At 42.5% G+C, this 19,266-nt stretch overlaps 1 protein-coding gene across 6 annotated transcripts in view; it reads left to right on the forward strand.

The window, feature by feature from the left end:
- The first annotated feature begins 2,678 nt into the window (after positions 1 to 2,678).
- CDKL3 (cyclin dependent kinase like 3) overlaps positions 2,679 to 19,266 on the forward strand; it is a 40,122-nt gene continuing 23,534 nt past the window's right edge. For 4 of the 6 annotated variants that reach the window (XM_077824037.1, XM_077824035.1, XM_077824039.1 and 1 more), the window contains exons 1-6: positions 2,679 to 2,852; positions 10,649 to 10,834; positions 13,239 to 13,433; positions 14,212 to 14,390; positions 15,415 to 15,527; positions 17,098 to 17,237. In XM_077824037.1, coding sequence (XP_077680163.1) covers positions 10,670 to 10,834; positions 13,239 to 13,433; positions 14,212 to 14,390; positions 15,415 to 15,527; positions 17,098 to 17,237 — 792 coding nt within the window. In that variant the 5' untranslated portion in view covers positions 2,679 to 2,852; positions 10,649 to 10,669. The remainder of the gene's footprint in view (positions 2,853 to 10,648; positions 10,835 to 13,238; positions 13,434 to 14,211; positions 14,391 to 15,414; positions 15,528 to 17,097; positions 17,238 to 19,266) is intronic. The other 2 variants (XM_077824038.1, XM_077824041.1) reach the window with 2 other exon arrangements.

Consider the following 19,266-nt stretch of genomic DNA (forward strand, 5'->3'; position numbering starts at 1 on the left):
GCTAAGTGTGCTCTCTTTCAAAATTGCTCCCCTGACTTCCTTCACTTTTATTCTGTTGCTGGTCATCTCTAATTCTCTCGCGTACCTGGCCTTCAAATTGTTTACATTGTGCAAATTAAATTATTAATTCTTCAGGGGAAGGACATTATCCAACTTTATGTTTGTAAAAGCCATGTGCACGTTTGGCCCTATATAGGTAATAGATAATAAAATAAATGATAATAATAACAATGTTAGTTTAACAAAATTAATTTACTTCACTGTTGTTAATATAGTGCATACCCTTGCTACCAAAAACTCTGTGGTGGCAGTGGGGATACAATTCAGATCTCCTGTGCCAAAAGCATAGTTCCCTACTCCTTGAAGGGGACCTTCACTACATTAGCGACTGGCAGAGTACAGCCTATGACACATAGCTCAGCAGTTATGATTCCATCCAGTAGAGGGCAGTGGTATCCATCCATGCTGGCTAGTTCATGACTATATTGCACAGTGCTTTGTCCAAAATCAGTCATAGTGTGACCATAACGTATAGATTAATTTTAACTAATTAAGGGATATTTTATTTTATCCTGAAATTAAAGATACATTTTAATTAATTTATTTTCTTAGAAAAATAAAAACAAAGGTTTGTGCATTTTCTCTTTCAGGTTATATATATGTCACACTAGGTGGATTATGTGGAGGGTTTTTTTAATCAAATTAAATTCATTCTGGGTTGTGTTTTAAGTTAAATCAGAACTGCAGTAGTCAAAGTATGCAGTTAATATGCATATGATTTTAGGGTTTCTCTTATCATTCCCTGGCTATGAAGATTTACTGAATCTTGGTAACCGAATCTTTCAGTAAATAGCGAATTTTGGGTATTTACCAAAAACCTCACTGCAGGAACAGTCATTTTAGACATGTCTGCTGATATTGTTCTCCTGCAGTACATTGTTAAATAGACCTTAACTTGTTATTGCAGTTACATCCTATTGTATTTCACTAAGGACATTTTAGTTAAAATATTACTTTCACTTTATCATATACTATTACTCATCATGCAACACTGCATTACCATGATTAATTATAAAAGGTTTCAAACTGGAATTTTTTTCTTACATGGTCTCATATATTTAAAACATCACTAGTTTTTTTTTCATTCAGGAATGTGCAGAATAACACTGTAATAGCTAATACAATTGTTTGGTTTTAAGTCAGTTATTGATTCCTAATTATTTTTCCCCTGAAAAGGGATAACATTTGATTATGGCAGAAATTTAATCAAAAGTGTCATATTTTCAGACAGTGACATTATTTTTGTTAAAATCTTGAATAGCTCTCAGATTATAAACAAGACATTTTTATAACATAGCCTCAAACAGAAAATCTTCTTACATGCAGAAATAAGGGATTTCTGCCCTTAATAAGCCTTATGAATGTTAGGAAATGGCAATGAAGCTGAACTGTTTATTTACTTTTATATTTGTTATGGTATTTCAAACCCCGCAAAACTTCATTTAAAAAATTCAGGCTACTAGGGCCCTGTTTCTGCAATGTCCCTGTGAAGCATATAGCAGGATCAGAGCCTCAGTGACAAGACTGAGTGACAAGACCTATAATATAATCTACACTCCAAGCACCTCAAATCAAGGAAATGAATATTCAAAGGCATCTCTCATAAACGTTTTTTTTCTTTTACAGTAGCACCTAGAGGCCCCAGCTGAGTTTGAGGCCCCATTCTGTTAGATTTTCTACAAACACATAGTGGGAGACAATCCCTGCTCCAAAAGTTTACAGTGTAAGGGACCAGAATGTGACGCATTCTGTACTCTTCTGAAGGGGAATGACTGGATATAAGGATCATGATTAGATGCGTCTGCAAAGCCGCCACTAGTAGTGGATGTGTGGAGCACCAAGGACTGTACGTTGTACCAGGTATAAGGTTTGTGCTGGATACCCCGCCCCCCGCCTCCCAGAACCAGAGGGAAACTGGGAGCCAGACTGTGACTGAGTCACAGTTTCCCAGACTACTTCTGACGCAGCAAAACAAAGCAATGATTGAGCCGTAAACGGAGCAGGTAAAGGCTGAGAAAAGAATTATAACATGCTTCCTCTCAATATATTAACATAACCATAGCCCCATTATAGACACTATAAGACGCTTATAGACGCTATAAGAGTTCGTAAGGCGTTCAGAATTGCCACTTCATGCATGTGTAGACGCTATAAGAGTTCGTAAGGCGTTCAGAATTGCTGTTTGTTTGTTTGTTGCACATGTATATTGCGGGAACCGTGCCTAGAATGATCTGTCCGCAGCAAACTCGCACAAGACTGCCCCAGGCTCTAAGCCTGACCGATGTGTGAGCAAACAGAAGGCTGACGTGACACGCGTCCTTTCGCCGAGGCTGCGGGAGAGCAGGGTGTCCGTGCCGACCCCGCGCGTGGGCAGGGGGGTCTGACACACATGACTGTGCTCCTGCCCACGCTCTGTATTGCTGGTCAGTGACGTGACAGGCAGCTGCGTCGCTGTCGCTCCCGCCGCCCCCCTCATTATTGTGCCAATCACCGGCAGCCACCCGCCCCCGCATTGAATCCCACCCCCACCTCGGTTCCAGAGCCCCACCCCCTGCTCTCCCCCGTCCCCATTAACACCCCTCAGCAGCCCCGACTTCTCCCTCTCTGCCGAGCAGGCCCCCGCGCCATGACGTCACTTCCGGGTGGGACGCGGTGCGGTCACGGAAGCACCGCGGCCCGATCCCGCGAGCGCCGTTGCTGTAGCTGGTGGTTGCTATGGTAACAGGGCCCGTGAGGGAGAGGCGTGCCGAGCCGGGATAGAAGGGCCCAGCATGGAAAGCGGGCTCGAGCAGGTCAGGTTAGCTCAGGGCGGGTGGGACTTGGAGCTGCCCGGGCCAGGGGGAGAGCCGAGGGGCTGGCAGGGGAAGCGGGTGCAGCAGGGAGGCGACAGGTAGCTAGGCTGGGGGGCTGGGGGGGGTTGAACTGGATGGGCAGCTGGGGCTGGTAGCTAGGCTGGGCGTTACGGGGGTTGGACTGGATGGGTAGCTCGGGCTAGGGCTGGTAGCTAGGCTGTGGATTGGGGGTTGAACTGGATGGGTAGTTAGAGCTGGGGGAAGGGGCTGGGGGGTTGGACCGGATGGGAGCTGAGGCTGGGGGAAGACTGTGCTGGGTTGGGGTTGGTGGCTGGTCCGGGCACCAGGGGATGTTGCCGTGGCTTGGGAGCTGGCGGGACACTTGGGGGATTCAGAGTAACAGCCGTGTTAGTCTGTATTCGCAAAAAGAAAAGGAGTACTTGTGGCACCTTAGAGACTAACCAATTATGCTCAAATAAATTGGTTAGTCTCTAAGGTGCCACAAGTACTCCTTTTCTACTTGGGGGATTGTTGCTCTAGAGCATCAGGAGCAAGGGCTCAAGTGATTGAGTTTTTCCATGGCCTCTCTGGGATTCAGGGGGCAGCTGTCATCCAGTCAGGGCCCTCCTCAGCTGTGTAATAAATCTGGCAAGGTGTGGAATGTAACTATCCTCTCTCCGTTTATAGCCCTAGTAATTGGGAAGAAGGGAGGGTTTGGGCTCTTCCCTGAGGAATCATGTGCCCCCGTGTGGGGGAAGTGCAGCTACTGCACTAAGAAGTTCAATATACATTCCTAGACAGTTAGATCAGGGTTTCAGGGAGGATTTGGTACTCTTTTTCAAGCATTGTGGCTGTGTGGGCAATTCCTGGGAAGAGTTTAAGGTGACCCATGTGAAAGATTCTGGGCAGAGTCCCATAGGGTAGCTAAGGTTTGTCTGAATGCTCAAGAAGCACCTGCCGTCCATAAAATGACATAGGTTATTTCTTAAACATTTCCAGATCACAGAGTTTGAGCAAGTGAATCATAGTGTTATTCTGGCTTGTTTTCACCACACCCCAATAAATGTAGTGATTTTGCTCTCACAGACTAGTCAGTGAAGGAGTTGTGATTTTCTCATTCTTATGCCCCTTCCTCATTTGTAGATAGAGCAAATTTTGTGAATTCATGTAATCAGTGGTACAAACTATGTAGAGGTCAAATTATTCTTGCCTTGGTTAAAGCTCTATTTCTTGTAATAGTTGTTCAAAAAGTTAATCCTATCTTATGCACCTATACTATATGAAAAGAGGATGAGCTTTTTAATAACTAAATCTGGTGAATAAATTTATCATGAAGTATGGCTAAATTAAAAACTTGTGGAGATATTCAGGAATTCCAAACAGAGATTATAAGGGAGGCCCTGCTCTCTGACCAAAGGAGTTTCCAGTGGACTGATTTTGATCAACACTCTTTGGACTAAAAAGAAAAGGGGGACTTGTGGCACCTTAGAGACGAACAAATTTATTTGAGCATAAGCTTTTGTGAGCTACAGCTCACTTCATCGGATGCATTCAGTGGAAAATACAGTGGGGAGATTTATATATACAGAGAACATGAAGCAATGGTGTTACCATACACACTGTAATGAGAGTGATCAAGTAAGGTGAGCTATTACCAGCGGGAAAGTGGGGGGAGGAAACCTTTTGTAGTGATAATCAAGGTGGACCATCTCCAGCCGTGACAAGAACGTCTGACAGGTTTCAGAGTAGCAGCCGTGTTAGTCTGTATTCGCAAAAAGAAAAGGAGTACTTGTGGCACCTTAGAGACTAACAAATTTATTTGAGCATAAGCTTTCGTGAGCTACAGCTCACTTCATCGGATGAACAGTGGGGGGGGGAATAGTTTTACTTTGTGTAATGACCCATCCACTCCCAGTCTCTATTCAAGCCTAAGTTGAAGAATTGCCACTTTTCAACAAAAAAACTTCAAAAACAGAATCCAATGAGAGACTGCTGAATTGGAATTAATTTGCAAACTGGATACAATTAACTTAGGGTATGTCTACACTACGAAATCAGGTCGAATTTATAGAAGTCGGTTTTTTAGAAATCGGTTTTATATATTCGAGTGTGTGTGTGTCCCCACAGAAAATGCTCTAAGTGCATTAAGTGCAGTAACTCGGCAGAGTGCTTCCACAGTACCGAGGCTAGCGTCGACTTCCGGAGTGTTGCACTGTGGGTGGCTATCCCACAGTTCCCGCAGTCTCCGCTGCCCATTGGAATTCTGGGTTGAGATCCCAATGCCTGATAAAACATTGTCGCGGGTGGTTCTGGGTACATATTGTCAGGCCCCCGTTCCCTCCCTCCCTCCGTGAAAGCAAGGGCAGACAATCGTTTTACGCCTTTTTTCCTGAGTTACCAGTGCAGACGCCATACCACGGCAAGCATGGAACCCGCTCAGGTAACCGTCACAGTATGTCTCCTGGGTGCTGGCAGACACGGTACTGCATTGCTACACAGTAGCAGCAACCCATTGCCTTCTGGCAGCAGACGGTGCAATATGACTGGTAGCTGTCATCGTCATGTCTGAGGTGCTCCTGGCCGCGTCAGCCGGGAGCGCCTGGACAAACATGGGCGCAGGGACTAAGTTTGGAGTGACTTGATCACGTCATTCTCTTTAGTCCTGCAGTCAGTCCTATTGAACCGTCTTATGGTGAGCAGGCAGGCAATACGGATTGCTAGCAGTCGTACTGTACCATCTTCTGCCGGGCAGGCAAGAGATGGGGATGGCTAGCAGTCGTATTGCACCGTCTTCTGCCAAGCAGCCATGAGATGTGGATGGCTTGCAGTCCTTCTGCACCTTCTGCTGCCAGCCAAAGATGTAAAAGATAGATGGAGTGGATCAAAACAAGAAATAGACCAGATTTGTTTTGTACTCATTTGCTTCTCCCCCTCCCCTGTCTAGGGGACTCATTCCTCTAGGTCACACTGCACTCACTCACAGAGAAGGTGCAGCAAGGTAAATCTAGCCATGTATCAATCAGAGGCCAGACTAACCTCATTGTTCCAATAAGAACAATAACTTAGGTGCACCATTTCTTATTGGAACCCTCCGTGAAGTCCTGCCTGAAATACTCCTTGATGTAAAGCCACCCCCTTTGTTGATGTTAGCTCCCTGAAGCCAACCCTGTAAGCCATGTCGTCAGTCGCCCCTCCCTCCGTCAGAGCAACGGCAGACAATCGTTCCGCGCCTTTTTTCTGTGCGGACGCCATACCAAGGCAAGCATGGAGGCTGCTCAGCTCACTTTGGCAATTAGGAACACATTAAACACCACACGCATTATCCAGCAGTATATGCAGCACCAGAACCTGGCAAAGCGATACCGGGCGAGGAGGCAACGTCAGCGTGGTCACGTGAGTGATCAGGACATGGACACAGATTTCTCTGAAAGCATGGGCCCTGCCAATGCATGCATCATGGTGCTAATGGGGCAGGTTCATGCTGTGGAACGCCGATTCTGGGCTCAGGAAACAAGCACAGACTGGTGGGACCGCATAGTGTTGCAGGTCTGGGATGATTCCCAGTGGCTGCAAAACTTTCGCATGCGTAGGGGCACTTTCATGGAACTTTGTGACTTGCTTTCCCCTGCCCTGAAGCGCATGAATACCAAGATGAGAGCAGCCCTCACAGTTGAGAAGCGAGTGGCGATAGCCCTGTGGAAGCTTGCAACACCAGACAGCTACCGGTCAGTTGGGAATCAATTTGGAGTGGGCAAATCTACTGTTGGAGCTGCTGTGATGCAGGTAGCCCACGCAATCAAAGATCTGCTGATATCAAGGGTAGTGACCCTGGGAAATGTGGAGGTCATAGTGGATGGCTTTGCTGCAATGGGATTCCCTAACTGTGGTGGGGCCATAGACGGAACCCATATCCCTATCTTGGCACCGGAGCACCAAGCCGGCGAGTACATAAACCGCAAGGGGTACTTTTCAATAGTGCTGCAAGCTCTGGTGGATCACAAGGGACGTTTCACCAACATCAACGTGGGATGGCCGGGAAAGGTACATGGCACTCGCATCTTCAGGAACTCTGGTCTGTTTCAAAAGCTGCAGGAAGGGACTTTATTCCCAGACCAGAAAATAACTGTTGGGGACATTGAAATGCCTATATGTATCCTTGGGGACCCAGCCTACCCCTTAATGCCATGGCTCATGAAGCCGTACACAGGCAGCCTGGACAGTAGTCAGGAGCTGTTCAACTGCAGGCTGAGCAAGTGCAGAATGGTGATAGAATGTGCATTTGGACGTTTAAAGGCGCGCTGGCGCAGTTTACTGACTCGCTTAGACCTCAGCAAAACCAATATTCCCACTGTTATTACTGCTTGCTGTGTGCTCCACAATATCTGTGAGAGTAAGGGGGAGACGTTTATGGCAGGGTGGGAGGTTGAGGCAAATCACCTGGCTGCTGGTTACGCACAGCCAGACACCAGGGCGGTTAGAAGAGCACAGGAGGGTGCAGTCCGCATCAGAGAAGCTTTGAAAACCAGTTTCATGACTGGCCAGGCTACGGTGTGAAAGTTCTCTTTGTTTCTCCTTGATGAAACCCCCCGCCCCTTGGTTCACTCTACTTCCCTGCAAGCTAACCACCCTCCCCTCCTCCCTTTAATCATTGCTTGCAGAGGCAATAAAGTCATTGTTGCTTCACATTCATGCATTCTTTATTCATTCATCACACAAATAGGGGGATGATTACCAAGGTAGCCCAGGAGGGGTGGTGGAGAAGGGAAGGAAAATGCCACACAGCACTTTAAAAGTTTACAACTTTAAAATTTATTGAATGGCAGCCTTCTTTTTTTTGGGCAATCTTCTGTGGCGGAGTGGCTGGTTGGCCGGTGGCCCCCCCACCGCGTTCTTAGGCTTCTGGGTGCGGAGGCTATGGAACTTGGGGAGGAGGGCGGTTGGTTACACAGGGGCTGTAGTGGCAGTCTGTGCTCCAGCTGCCTTTGCTGCAGCTCAACCATACACTGGAGCATACTGGTTTGGTCCTCCAGCAGCCTCAGCATTGAATCCTGCCTCCTCTCATCATGCTGCCGCCACATTTGAGCTTCAGCCCTGTCTTCAGCCCGCCACTTACTCTCTTTAGCCCGCTACCTCTCCTCCCAGTCATTTTGTGCTTTCCTGCACTCTGACATTATTTGCCTCCACGCATTCGTCTGTGCTCTGTCAGTGTGGGAGGACAGCATGAGCTCAGAGAACATTTCATCACGAGTGCGTTTTTTTTTCTTTCTAATCTTCACTAGCCTCTGGGAAGGAGACGATCCTGTGATCATTGAAACACATGCAGCTGGTGGAGAAAAAAAAAGGGACAGCGGTATTTAAAAAGACACATTTTATAAAACAATGTCTACACTCTTTCAGGGTAACCCTTGCTGTTAACATTACATACATAGCACATGTGCTTTCGTTACAAAGTCGCATTTTGCCTCCCCCTACCACGTGGCTACCCCCTCAACCATCCCCCCTCCCCGTGGCTAACAGCGGGGAACATTTCTGTTCAGCCACAGGTAAGCAGCCCAGCAGGAACGGGCTCCTCTGAGTGTCCCCTGAAGAAAAGCACCCTATTTCAACCAGGTGACCATGAATGATATCTCACTCTCCTGAGGATAACACAGAGAGATAAAGAACGGATGTTGTTTGAACACCAGCAAACATACACTGCAATGCTTTGTTGTACAATGATTCCCGAGTACGTGTTACTGGCTGGAGTGGTAAAGTGTCCTACCATGGAGGACGCAATAAGGCTGCCCTCCCCAGAAACCTTTTGCAAAGGCTTTGGGAGTACATCCAGGAGAGCCGCGAATGCCAGGGCAAAGTAATCCTTTCACATGCTTGCTTTTAAACCATGTATAGTATTTTAAAAGGTACACTCACCGGAGGTCCCTTCTCCGCCTGCCGAGTCCAGAAAGCAGCCTTGGGTGGGTTCGGGGGGTACTGGCTCCAGGTCCAGGGTGAGAAACAGTTCCTGGCTGTCGGGAAAACCGGTTTCTCCGCTTGCTTGCTGTGAGCTATCTACAACCTCATCATCATCATCTTCTTCTTCTTCGTCCCCAAAACCTGCTTCCGTGTTGCCTCCATCTCCATTGAAGGAGTCAAACAACACGGCGGGGTAGTGGTGGCTGAACCCCCTAAAATGGCATGCAGCTCATCATAGAAGTGGCATGTTTGGGGCTCTGACCCGGAGCGGCCGTTCGCCTCTCTGGTTTTCTGGTAGGCTTGCCTCAGCTCCTTCAGTTTCATGCGGCACTGCTTCGGGTCCCTGTTATGGCCTCTGTCCTTCATGCCCTGGGAGATTTTGACAAAGGTTTTGACATTTCGAAAACTGGAACGGAGTTCTGATAGCACGGATTCCTCTCCCCATACAGCGATCAGATCCCGTACCTCCCGTTCAGTCCATGCTGGAGCTCTTTTGCGATTCTGGGACTCCATCATGGTCACCTCTGCTGATGAGCTCTGCATGGTCACCTGCAGCTTGCCACGCTGGCCAAACAGGAAATGAGATTAAAAAGTTCGCGGTTCTTTTCCTGTCTACCTGGCCAGTGCATCTGAGTTGAGAGTGCTGTCCAGAGCGGTCACAGTGGAGCACTCTGGGATAGCTCCCGGAGGCCAATACCGTCGAATTGTGTCCACAGTACCACAAATTCGACCCGGCAAGGCCGATTTAAGCGCTAATCCACTTGTCAGGGATGGAATAAGGAAATCGATTTTAAAAGCCCCTTAAGTTGAAATAAGGGGCTTCATCGTGTGGACGGGTGCAGGTTTACATCGATTTAACGCTGCTAAATTCGACCTAAAGTCCTAGTGTAGACCAGGGCTTAGGCTTGAATAAAGACTGGGAGTGGATGGATCATTACACAAAGTAAAACTATTTCCCCATGTTTATTCCTCCCCCCCCACCCCACCCCCGCTGTTCCTCAGACGTTCTTGTTAACTGCTGGAAATGGCCCACCTTGATTATCACTACAAAAGTCCGTCCCCCCGCCCTGCTGGTAATAGCTCACCTTACCTGATCACTCTCCTTACAGTGTGTACGGTAACACCCATTGTTTCATGTTCTCTGTGTATATAAACCTCCCCACTATATTTTCCACTGCATGCATCCGATGAAGTGAGCTGTAGCTCACGAACGCTTATGCCCAAATAAATTTGTTAGTCTCTAAGGTGCCACAAGTACTCCTTTTCTTTTTGCGGATACAGACTAACATGGCTGCTACTCTGAAACCACTCTTTGGACTATGATTTTGATTTCACTATTGGAATGAACTTTCTGAAATATGTTAAATTTGACTTTATTTAGGTTGTTCAAAAGTCTTCTCGTTGATCATTTTTTGTCTTACCTTTACATTTTTTAGAATTGTATAATGATTTGAATATTATCGCACTAACTTTGCTTCTTATATTGTTCATGGTTTCATTGTTTGTTCCTTTCCTTTTAATGAGAGTTAAATACAAAAATTGTTTTAAATGTACTGCTATTTAGGGAGTTTCTAGATATTGTCTACAAGACCAATCCTGCAGATGACCACTTGGTTGAACTGGGAATGCACATTTGAGAAAGGGCCTGATCCTGCCGTCCAGTCAGACTATTATTGTTGTTACTGGGATAAATTTCACACACAGAAGCAAATATTTTAAATGTACAATGGAGTTATTGCTGTCTGTAGGAGTAATTCACCTTGCTAATGTTGTCTGCAAATTGTTCTTTTAAACATATAGTGTATGCCGCAAAATAATTTTTAACATTTTCTCTTTCTATGAAGAAATAAAAATCAGACTGGAAGATGGAGATGTACGAGACCCTTGGCAAAGTGGGAGAGGGGAGTTATGGAACAGTAGTGAAGTGCAAACACAAGGAAACAGGACAGATAGTCGCCATTAAGATATTTTATGAGAAACCAGAAAAATCTGTCAACAAAATTGCTATGAGAGAAATAAAGTTTCTAAAGGTTTGCTTCTTTTGCTTTAATCATTTTGTAAATCACAAGGGTAAGTGCTTGGAAATAAAATTTGCATCATTATTGGCGTATACCTATCACTCATTGGCTATGAAACACATAAAATATACCAAGAAAAACCATGTTGTTTGACTTGTTTTATTGCCAAGCCTTTTAAAAAAAATTGAAGATAAAAAGTAAAGTGAAGATAAAACTTGTGGCTATAATTTTAAAAGAAACTTGATAAGTGAAACAGTCAATATTTAACATATTAATCTCATCCACCTTGTCTCTCTAATATTTAAAACAGTAGAGTGCACGGATGTGAATTTCGATGGGCTTTTAATTTGGCACAATTTTGCAAACCATTAATCCGATGTGTAGTCCTATGGACTTCTGCACTGGCACAAAAGTCTGCTGATGTCAGCTTTTGATGCAGTTGACATGGATAAATTTATAATTTCTTTACCCCTTGTCCCCAGAAAATTGTGTCTCAATATATTGCTATCCATGGCAGTTTTGCTGAAGGTTCTGAACTGTAAGAGAAATATAAAACAGATTAACCTCTTTCTACCAATCTACATACATATTTGACTTACAAAATTAAAACATTCCCCATTTTTAATATTGGGTTTAGAGTCACAGAGTCCCATGCTTAAGTCTGTCAGCGATTTACCATTTGACTTCATGTAACTCGTGTGCATTCTCTTTGGGACTAGATCCTCAGCTGCATCAGGAAACTGGGTAGGAAGAGCAAAAGTGGCGTTTGTGACTTTCCAATCTAAACTCCAGGTTTGGAGCTTTGGGTGGTTGGTGCCTGGATCCAGCCGACCCGGGGAGGCCATTCTGGGAGCTGCATATCACCAGAATACAGCAGTTCCCAGGTCACACCACTTTCCCCAAGCCCTTTCTCCAGTACATTTCCTACAGCCTACACAGCATCACCACAGGGGTGTGATGTAGTCATTATCCCAGTTCTGTGCCACCTAGGAACAGAGGAGGAGTCTGTGGCTATTCCCTCCCAGAGATTCCCCAGCATGATTTTTTGGCAGTGAAGGTGTTTTCTACTCCCCTACCTACCCCCGAAACCAGTGTATTCATGGGAGGCCAAAGCAGTGCATGTGGAGGATCCTGCAAGAAAGTTAATGCAAACATAATGTATTATGTTTTCTTGTTAAACATGTTAGAGATGGTTTGGGGCAGATTCCTGTTTGACCTGGCTTGCCCTTTTCTCTCTCAGCCAACCTAGTGTTTTGCAAATTCAAAGCCTGAGATTTAAATTTATTTTGTATAGTTGAATGACTGGGTCATAAAGTCTGACTCTCAGTACCAACCCCACTCATTGCCCTAACAGGACTATTATTTTTTAATTTGATCCTTATCAATTTTTAATTAAGACTTGGCGAAAGTACAAAAACCAGATTCTATGGTAAGGGCCTGATTCTCCAACTTGTATAGAAGTCAAGGGGAATAAAGGCTCTAGTTCTAAATCTAGACTAATTTCCATCTGCCTTAGTAGTATTAATCTGAATGGATGCCTCTGTAACTGAGAATGTAACCCAAAATTATTCAATATGGTTATAATTAAAAAATTTAGACACATCTTTGTAGTCCATTAATAAACAACTTAATAAAACTTTAAAAATACTAAAACTAGAATATAAATAAAAATAAAATATGGAGCTTAATGTGAAATGGTGCACATTTTTAAAAATACCAGTTTGACATGAGGCTTTGCATCTTTAATTGATAAATGCAAATAAAGTGCATGTGCAGGAGTTTTTCTTACCTTCTCTCAGTCAACCATTTCAGTTATGTTATTCCTGGCTTACACCGCTGTACCTGACAGCAGTTTTTGGTTCACCGTTAGTGAACTCTGACAAAGGGGGGAAAAGTTCTAGCTTTTGTACCACAGCAGAAGCTGATTTTCTGGGGACTTGAAAGTCTGTACAGCATGAATTTTTTTTCTTCTTAATTAGGTCCAGTGATATCAACAAAGTTTTAGCAACTTTGAGTATATTAGCAAAAACAACAAGGAGTCCTTGTGGTACCTTACAGACTAACAAATTTATTTGGGCATAAGCTTTCGTGGGCTAAAACCCACTTCATCAGATGCATGGAGTGAAAAATACAGTAAGCAGTATAAATATTACAGCACATGAAAAGATGGGAGTTCCTTACCAAGTGGGGGTTCAGATTCAGCCTCATTTTAGCAAAATAGCTGAAATAGCAATAGTTTAAATATTGGGGGAAGGTTAGAGTAGAGGGAATAAGAATTTCTGAATATTTACAAAATGATGTAAATCTTTCATGTCTACCCTTGCAAATATGTCTCTTGGTCAAGAAGAAAAACTATCCTAATAGAAATAAATACTGAAAAGCTACAGTAGAATGTTTTATTTCCTCTCACCGACAGCAATTTCGTCATGAAAACCTGGTCAACCTGATAGAAGTATTTAGACAGAAAAAAAAAATTCATTTGGTGTTTGAATTTATTGATCATACAGTTTTAGATGAGCTACAACATTACTGTCAAGGACTGGATAATAAAAGACTTAGAAGATACCTCTTTCAGATCCTTCGAGCAATTGAGTATCTCCACAGGAACAATGTAAGTACTTTGTAGAAGCTACAAAATAAGGCTAAAACAAAGTGATGTTATATTTTCTGATTGATTTTACATAGTGTTTTGTCTCCCAGAGTTTGAAAATGTTAATTCCATATTAAAAAATTCTAGTTTCATAATAATAGCCTAAATGCTGCCAACTGAATTTTGATTTTTAGAACTGAAACACTTGTGCAGTAAAAGATGAAATACTTTAAAGGGTTAGCCATTAAAGGGTTAGGTAGTGTAATTCTCAGGGGTGAGCTGTGTTCACACTGTTTGGATCCAGATCTAAACTTTGGTTCTGAAATGTTTGGAGTTTGGGTTATGGTTCTTGTCCATTTCTGATTATTATTGCTTTCTTATTAACCTACTGCACCACTGTATCCTCCCGTTTCAGATTTTCAGGGCAGTTTGCTTACAGCACATTGCTCTCCACTCCCAGCTCTCTCAGTCTTTTTGCAGTTTCTTCCCTGGTCTCCAGGGGGTCTGTTTTTTTTGTTTGTTCATTTCTTTATTTTGAGGGGTGGGTTGGGGTGCATTGTTACTTCTCTTTTTCTCTCCACCGCATACACATTAGGCTGTTGTTGTGTGTAGCAGTAGCAGCCTATGGTTGTCACCCTCTGCAGACAATTTTGAGAATTTAGGACGCTGTACTGCTTATTGTGATCCTAACGTGGCAAAATGTATGTGTTTGTTTCAGTCCATGCTCTTTGAGAGTAATCTTTTATGCAGAATCCTTTTTATTTATTAAAGTAAATTAGACTTTCCTTCTTTTGTCCAGGTCATACATCGTGATATCAAACCTGAGAATATCTTAGTATCCCAGACGGGAATTACTAAACTATGTGATTTTGGTTTTGCTCGGACATTAGCTGCCCCTGGTGATATTTATACAGATTATGTGGCCACACGATGGTACAGGGCTCCAGAACTGGTATTAAAAGACACCACATATGGGAAGTATGTGTTTTTATTTACATACCTTATTATTAAGCTGGCATGGAGCAGCATTGTTAGAACTTATACTTTTTAGAGCAATATAGTACTGTTAACAAAAAGCCAGAAATTAATTTGCTTGTAGGTGAAACAATTTTCCTGTAAAAATCATGTTAAACCAACAAAAGGATTTAAAATCACTTTGACAAATCAAATCTCTAGTGCCTAGACATAGTAGGGGAACGTTAGATGTGTTCTGTCACATATTTTAAAGAGTGACTCTTGCTTTGCTAGAGGAGAGTAAAATAATAACAAAATTAATTCCCAATACCCAACAAAACGTCCACATATATCGGGTCACATATATGCATTTTAGGCTTGATCTTGAACCGATTGAAGTCGATGGCAAAGCTTTTACTGACTTCAGTGGCACATAGTCTACCATTAAATAGAATGCTCTAATTTTATAAACCATACAGATTTTCAATATTTGTTATATAGTTCCTAGACAGATGGTAATCCTTTAAGTGTTATAACACCAAAAACATCATAATCTTTAATCAGATTAGAGCTATTGTCTGAGTCTCAAAAAGAGGATTAAGAGAAATGTCATGAAACAAGAAATAAAAATATTTGGCAGTTTCATATGAGCATGCTAATTAAAGTTCTTGTTAAGTATGACTTTTGGAGAATAATATGCCAGATTCACTCATAATACATGCTAATGCTACTACGCGAGTTTAAGGATTGTCTTAGTAGATACTGTAGTTGTTTTGTAGCTATATTAATTATAGATCTTCATATACAGTTACACAAACTAAAGGAATTTCACAGCTAAGTGCTGCAATATTATTTCGTAATTGTGAAGATATTTTAAAGTGTGATTAATTCTGTGTTATCCTTTTATATTGTCAAATATTCTGTTATTTTAGAGATATTTTAATTCTTTTAAAATTTTTCTTTTTAAAATATCAGCTCTCTTTAAATATGTTTTATCTTAGTATCAGTCGCTGTATTGTTGAGCACTTTGTTCATTTCCTGATCTTAGACCTGTGGACATCTGGGCTTTAGGTTGTATGATCATTGAGATGGCCACTGGAAATCCTTATCTACCCAGTAGCTCTGACCTAGACCTACTCCATAAAATTGTGACAAAAGTAGGTAAGTACTGCTGATGTGTAATGCAGACAATATTTAAGAAAAACACTGACATGTTATAATCAATTTGATTGTTGCGCAATATAATCATAGAAATGTAGAGTGGAAGGGACCTTGAGAAGTCATCAACTCCACCCCCCTGCACTGAGACAGGAACAAGTAAACCTCCTTGACCATCCCTGACAGGTGTTTTTACAGCCTGTTCTTAAAAGCTCCAATGATGGGGATTCCACAGCCTCCCTTGGAATCCTATTCCAGAGCTTAACTACCCTTATAATTAGAAAGTTTTCCCTAATATTTAACTCAAATCTCCCTTGCTGCAGATTAAGCACATTACTTCTTGTCTTACTTTCAGTGGACATGGATTACAATTGATTCCTGGCTTCTTTATAACAGCCTTTAATATATTTGAAGACTGTTTTCAGGTCCCTCCTCAGTATTCTTTTCTCAAGATTAAACATGCCCACTTTTTTAAAACCCATCCTCACAAGTCAGGTTTTCTAAATGTTTTATCTTTTTTTTTTTTTTTTGCTCTCTTCTGGACTTTCTTAAGGTGTGGTACCCAGAAATGGACACTGTACTCCAGCTGAGGCCTCACCAGTAGAACAGGACAGTTACCACCTTGGAATGATATTAGTCTTTTTAGCAACTACATCACACTCGTGATTCATATTGAAATTGTGATCCACTGTAACTCCCAGATCCTTTTCGGCAGTAGTACCACCTAGCCAGTTTTTCCCCATTTTGTAATTTTGTATTTGATTTTTCCTACTTAAATGAAATACTTTGCACTTATCTTTATTGAATTTCATCTTGTTGAATTCAGACCAATTCTCTAATTTTTCAAGGTTGTTTTGAATTCTAATCCAGTCCTCCAAAGTGCTTGCAACCCCTCCCAATTTATCCAAGTCATTAATGAAAATACTGAATAGTACTGGACCCAGGACTGACCCCTGCAGGACCCCACTAGATACACCCACCCAGTTGGAAAGCAAACCATTCATAACTACTGTTTGAATGTAGTCTTTTTTTCTTTTGCACTGAGCTTCAGACTTGCAGCAATGTAAGTCCTGTTTATTTTATCCTCCTAACAATATGAAACTGTAGGAAGGAGAATTCTAATTGTAAAGATTAGTGAAGGTCATTTCATTGTCAATATCCTTATTCATGCTGCTGTAATAGTTTGTGGTGATAACATGAAAGATGCAAAGATAGGGGTAAAGCCTCATCATCTGCACGGTTATACATGTATAAACTACTTTGTGCATCAAATTGCAAATATAATCTATAGTGCAGAACAAGTCTTTACCGGAGGGATCTGCTTTTTATGTAACTTTCCTCTTTGGGAGGGGAAGTAAAGAGGGAAATATAGCAATCTAACATTGTTGCTGAATAGTTTTCAGCTTTACTTTGAAGCCTAAAGACATTTCTGCTGAGAGATTTTTAATTAATCTTAGCTATCCTCATGAACAGTAGAATAAGAGTACTGTATATATACTTAATTATGTGTATTTAAAATACACTTATTTATTGGCTGCTCACAGTGAATTTTGAAAACTATGTTTTCTTTCAGGGAATTTGACACCTCATCTTCAGAGTATTTTTATAAGGAGTCCAGTTTTTTCAGGGGTGGTCCTTCCGGAAGTCCAGCACCCTAAAAATGCAAGGAAAAAGTATCCCAAGCTCTGTGCATTACTGGCAGATATTGTTCATGTATGTTAGAAGAGGTCTGAGTATCACGCTTGCTGATGATTATTATTTGTAGCTGTGCCTAATGTATAATATCATGTTGTGACCAGGGTCTCAGCGGGGGCCAGCTGAAGTTACCTAATTAGGGTGAACTGCAAAGAATGGGGCAGACAAACCCCAAAGCTGGTGGATAATTCAATACTTAGATTTACCAAGCCAACACTAAATTGCTTGTTATACCTTACTGGTTACTCAGAAGTCCAAACAACACAGTTCCCGTGAAGTAACCGAGCCTCAGGCCTCCATCCAGACACCCAAGTCAAATATGACGAAGATTTCTAAAATCTTATTTTGTCATATAAAAGAAAAGGTTCTGCCAATCCCAAAGGATTGGACACATTACCTCCCAGGTTTCAGAGTAGCAGCCGTGTTAGTCTGTATCCACAAAAAGAACAGGAGTACTTGTGGCATCTTAGAGACTAACAAATTTATTTGAGCATAAGCTTTCATGGGCTACAGCCCACTTCATCGGGTTACTGAATATTCCACATCTTACCCAAATACACGCTTATATCCAATTCTTATTAATTAAACTAAAATTTACTAAAAAAGAAAAGAGAGAGTATGGTTAAAAGATCAGTATTCATAAAGATGTGAGTTCAGTTCTTGAGGTTCAGATACATAGCAGAGATGGTGAGCTTTGTAGTTGCAAAAAATTCTTTCAGAAATATTTCATAGGTTATAGTCCCATGTTTATATTTCAGGGCGGTCCTGTCAGAACTGGGATCTCAATCCTCGTGGCTTAGGCATCCCCTGCATGAAACCTCAAGCAGATCTGAGATAAACAGGATCAGGACCCAACGGACTTTTATATAGTTTTCTAGCCTCCACTTGACCATACAGTCCTGGGTAAACAATAGGCTTTTGATGTAACCTTCTGCTTTCTAAACACCACCAGTAATTAGTTACACACATTAACATACAACAATTTATTCATTAGTGACAGGTTTCAGAGTGGTAGCCTTGTTAGTCTGTATCAGCAAAAATAATGAGGCGTCCTTGTGGCACCTTAGAGACTAACAAATTCATTTGGGCATAAGCTTTTGTAGGTTGGAACCCACTTCATGGAATGCATGGAATGAAAATACAGGAGCAGGTATAAATACATGAAAGGATGGAGGTTGCTTTACCAAGTGTGAGGTCAGTCTAAAGAGATAAATCAATTAACAGCAGGATACCAAGGGAGGAAAAATAGTTTTTGAAGTGGTAAGAGAGTGGCCCATTACAGACAGTTGACAAGAAGGTGTGAGTAACAGTAGGGAGAAATTAATTAAGTTTAGGTTTTGTAATGACCACTCCCAGTCTCTATTCAGGCCTAATCTGATGGTATCCAGTTTGCAAATTAATTCCAGTTCTGCAGCTTCACGTTGGAGTCTGGTTTTGAAGCTTTTTGTTGAAGAATTGCCACTTTTAGGTCTGTTATTGAGTGAACAGAGAGATTGAAGTGTTCTCCTACTGGTTTTTGAATCTTATGATTCCTGATTTCAGATTTGTGTCCATTTATTCTTCCGCGTAGAGACTGTCCAGTTTGGCCAATGTACATGGCAGAAGGGCATTGCTGGCACATGATGGCATATATCACGTTGGTAGATGTACAAGTGAATGAGCCCTTGATGGTGTGGCTGATGTGGTTAGGTCCTATGATGGTGTCCCTTGAATAGATATGTGGACAGAGTTGGCACTGGGGTTTGTAGCAGGATTTGGTTCCTGGGTTGGTGTTTTTGTTGTGTGGTGTGTAGTTGCTTGTGAGTATTTGGTTCAGATTGGGGGGCTGTCTGTAAGTGAGGACTGGCCTGTCTCCCAAGGTCTGTGACAGTCAGGGATCGTCCTTCAGGATAGGTTGTAGATCCTTGATGATGCTCTGGAGAGGTTTTAGTTGGGGGCTGTCGGTGACGGCTAGTGGCATTCTGTTACTTTCTTTGTTGGGCATGTCTTGTAGTAGGTGACTTCTCGGTACCTGTCTGGCTCTGTCAGTCTGTTTCTTCACTTCACC

This window comes from Eretmochelys imbricata, chromosome 8 (assembly GCF_965152235.1).
Source record: "Eretmochelys imbricata isolate rEreImb1 chromosome 8, rEreImb1.hap1, whole genome shotgun sequence".
Lineage (NCBI taxonomy): Eukaryota > Metazoa > Chordata > Testudines > Cheloniidae > Eretmochelys > Eretmochelys imbricata.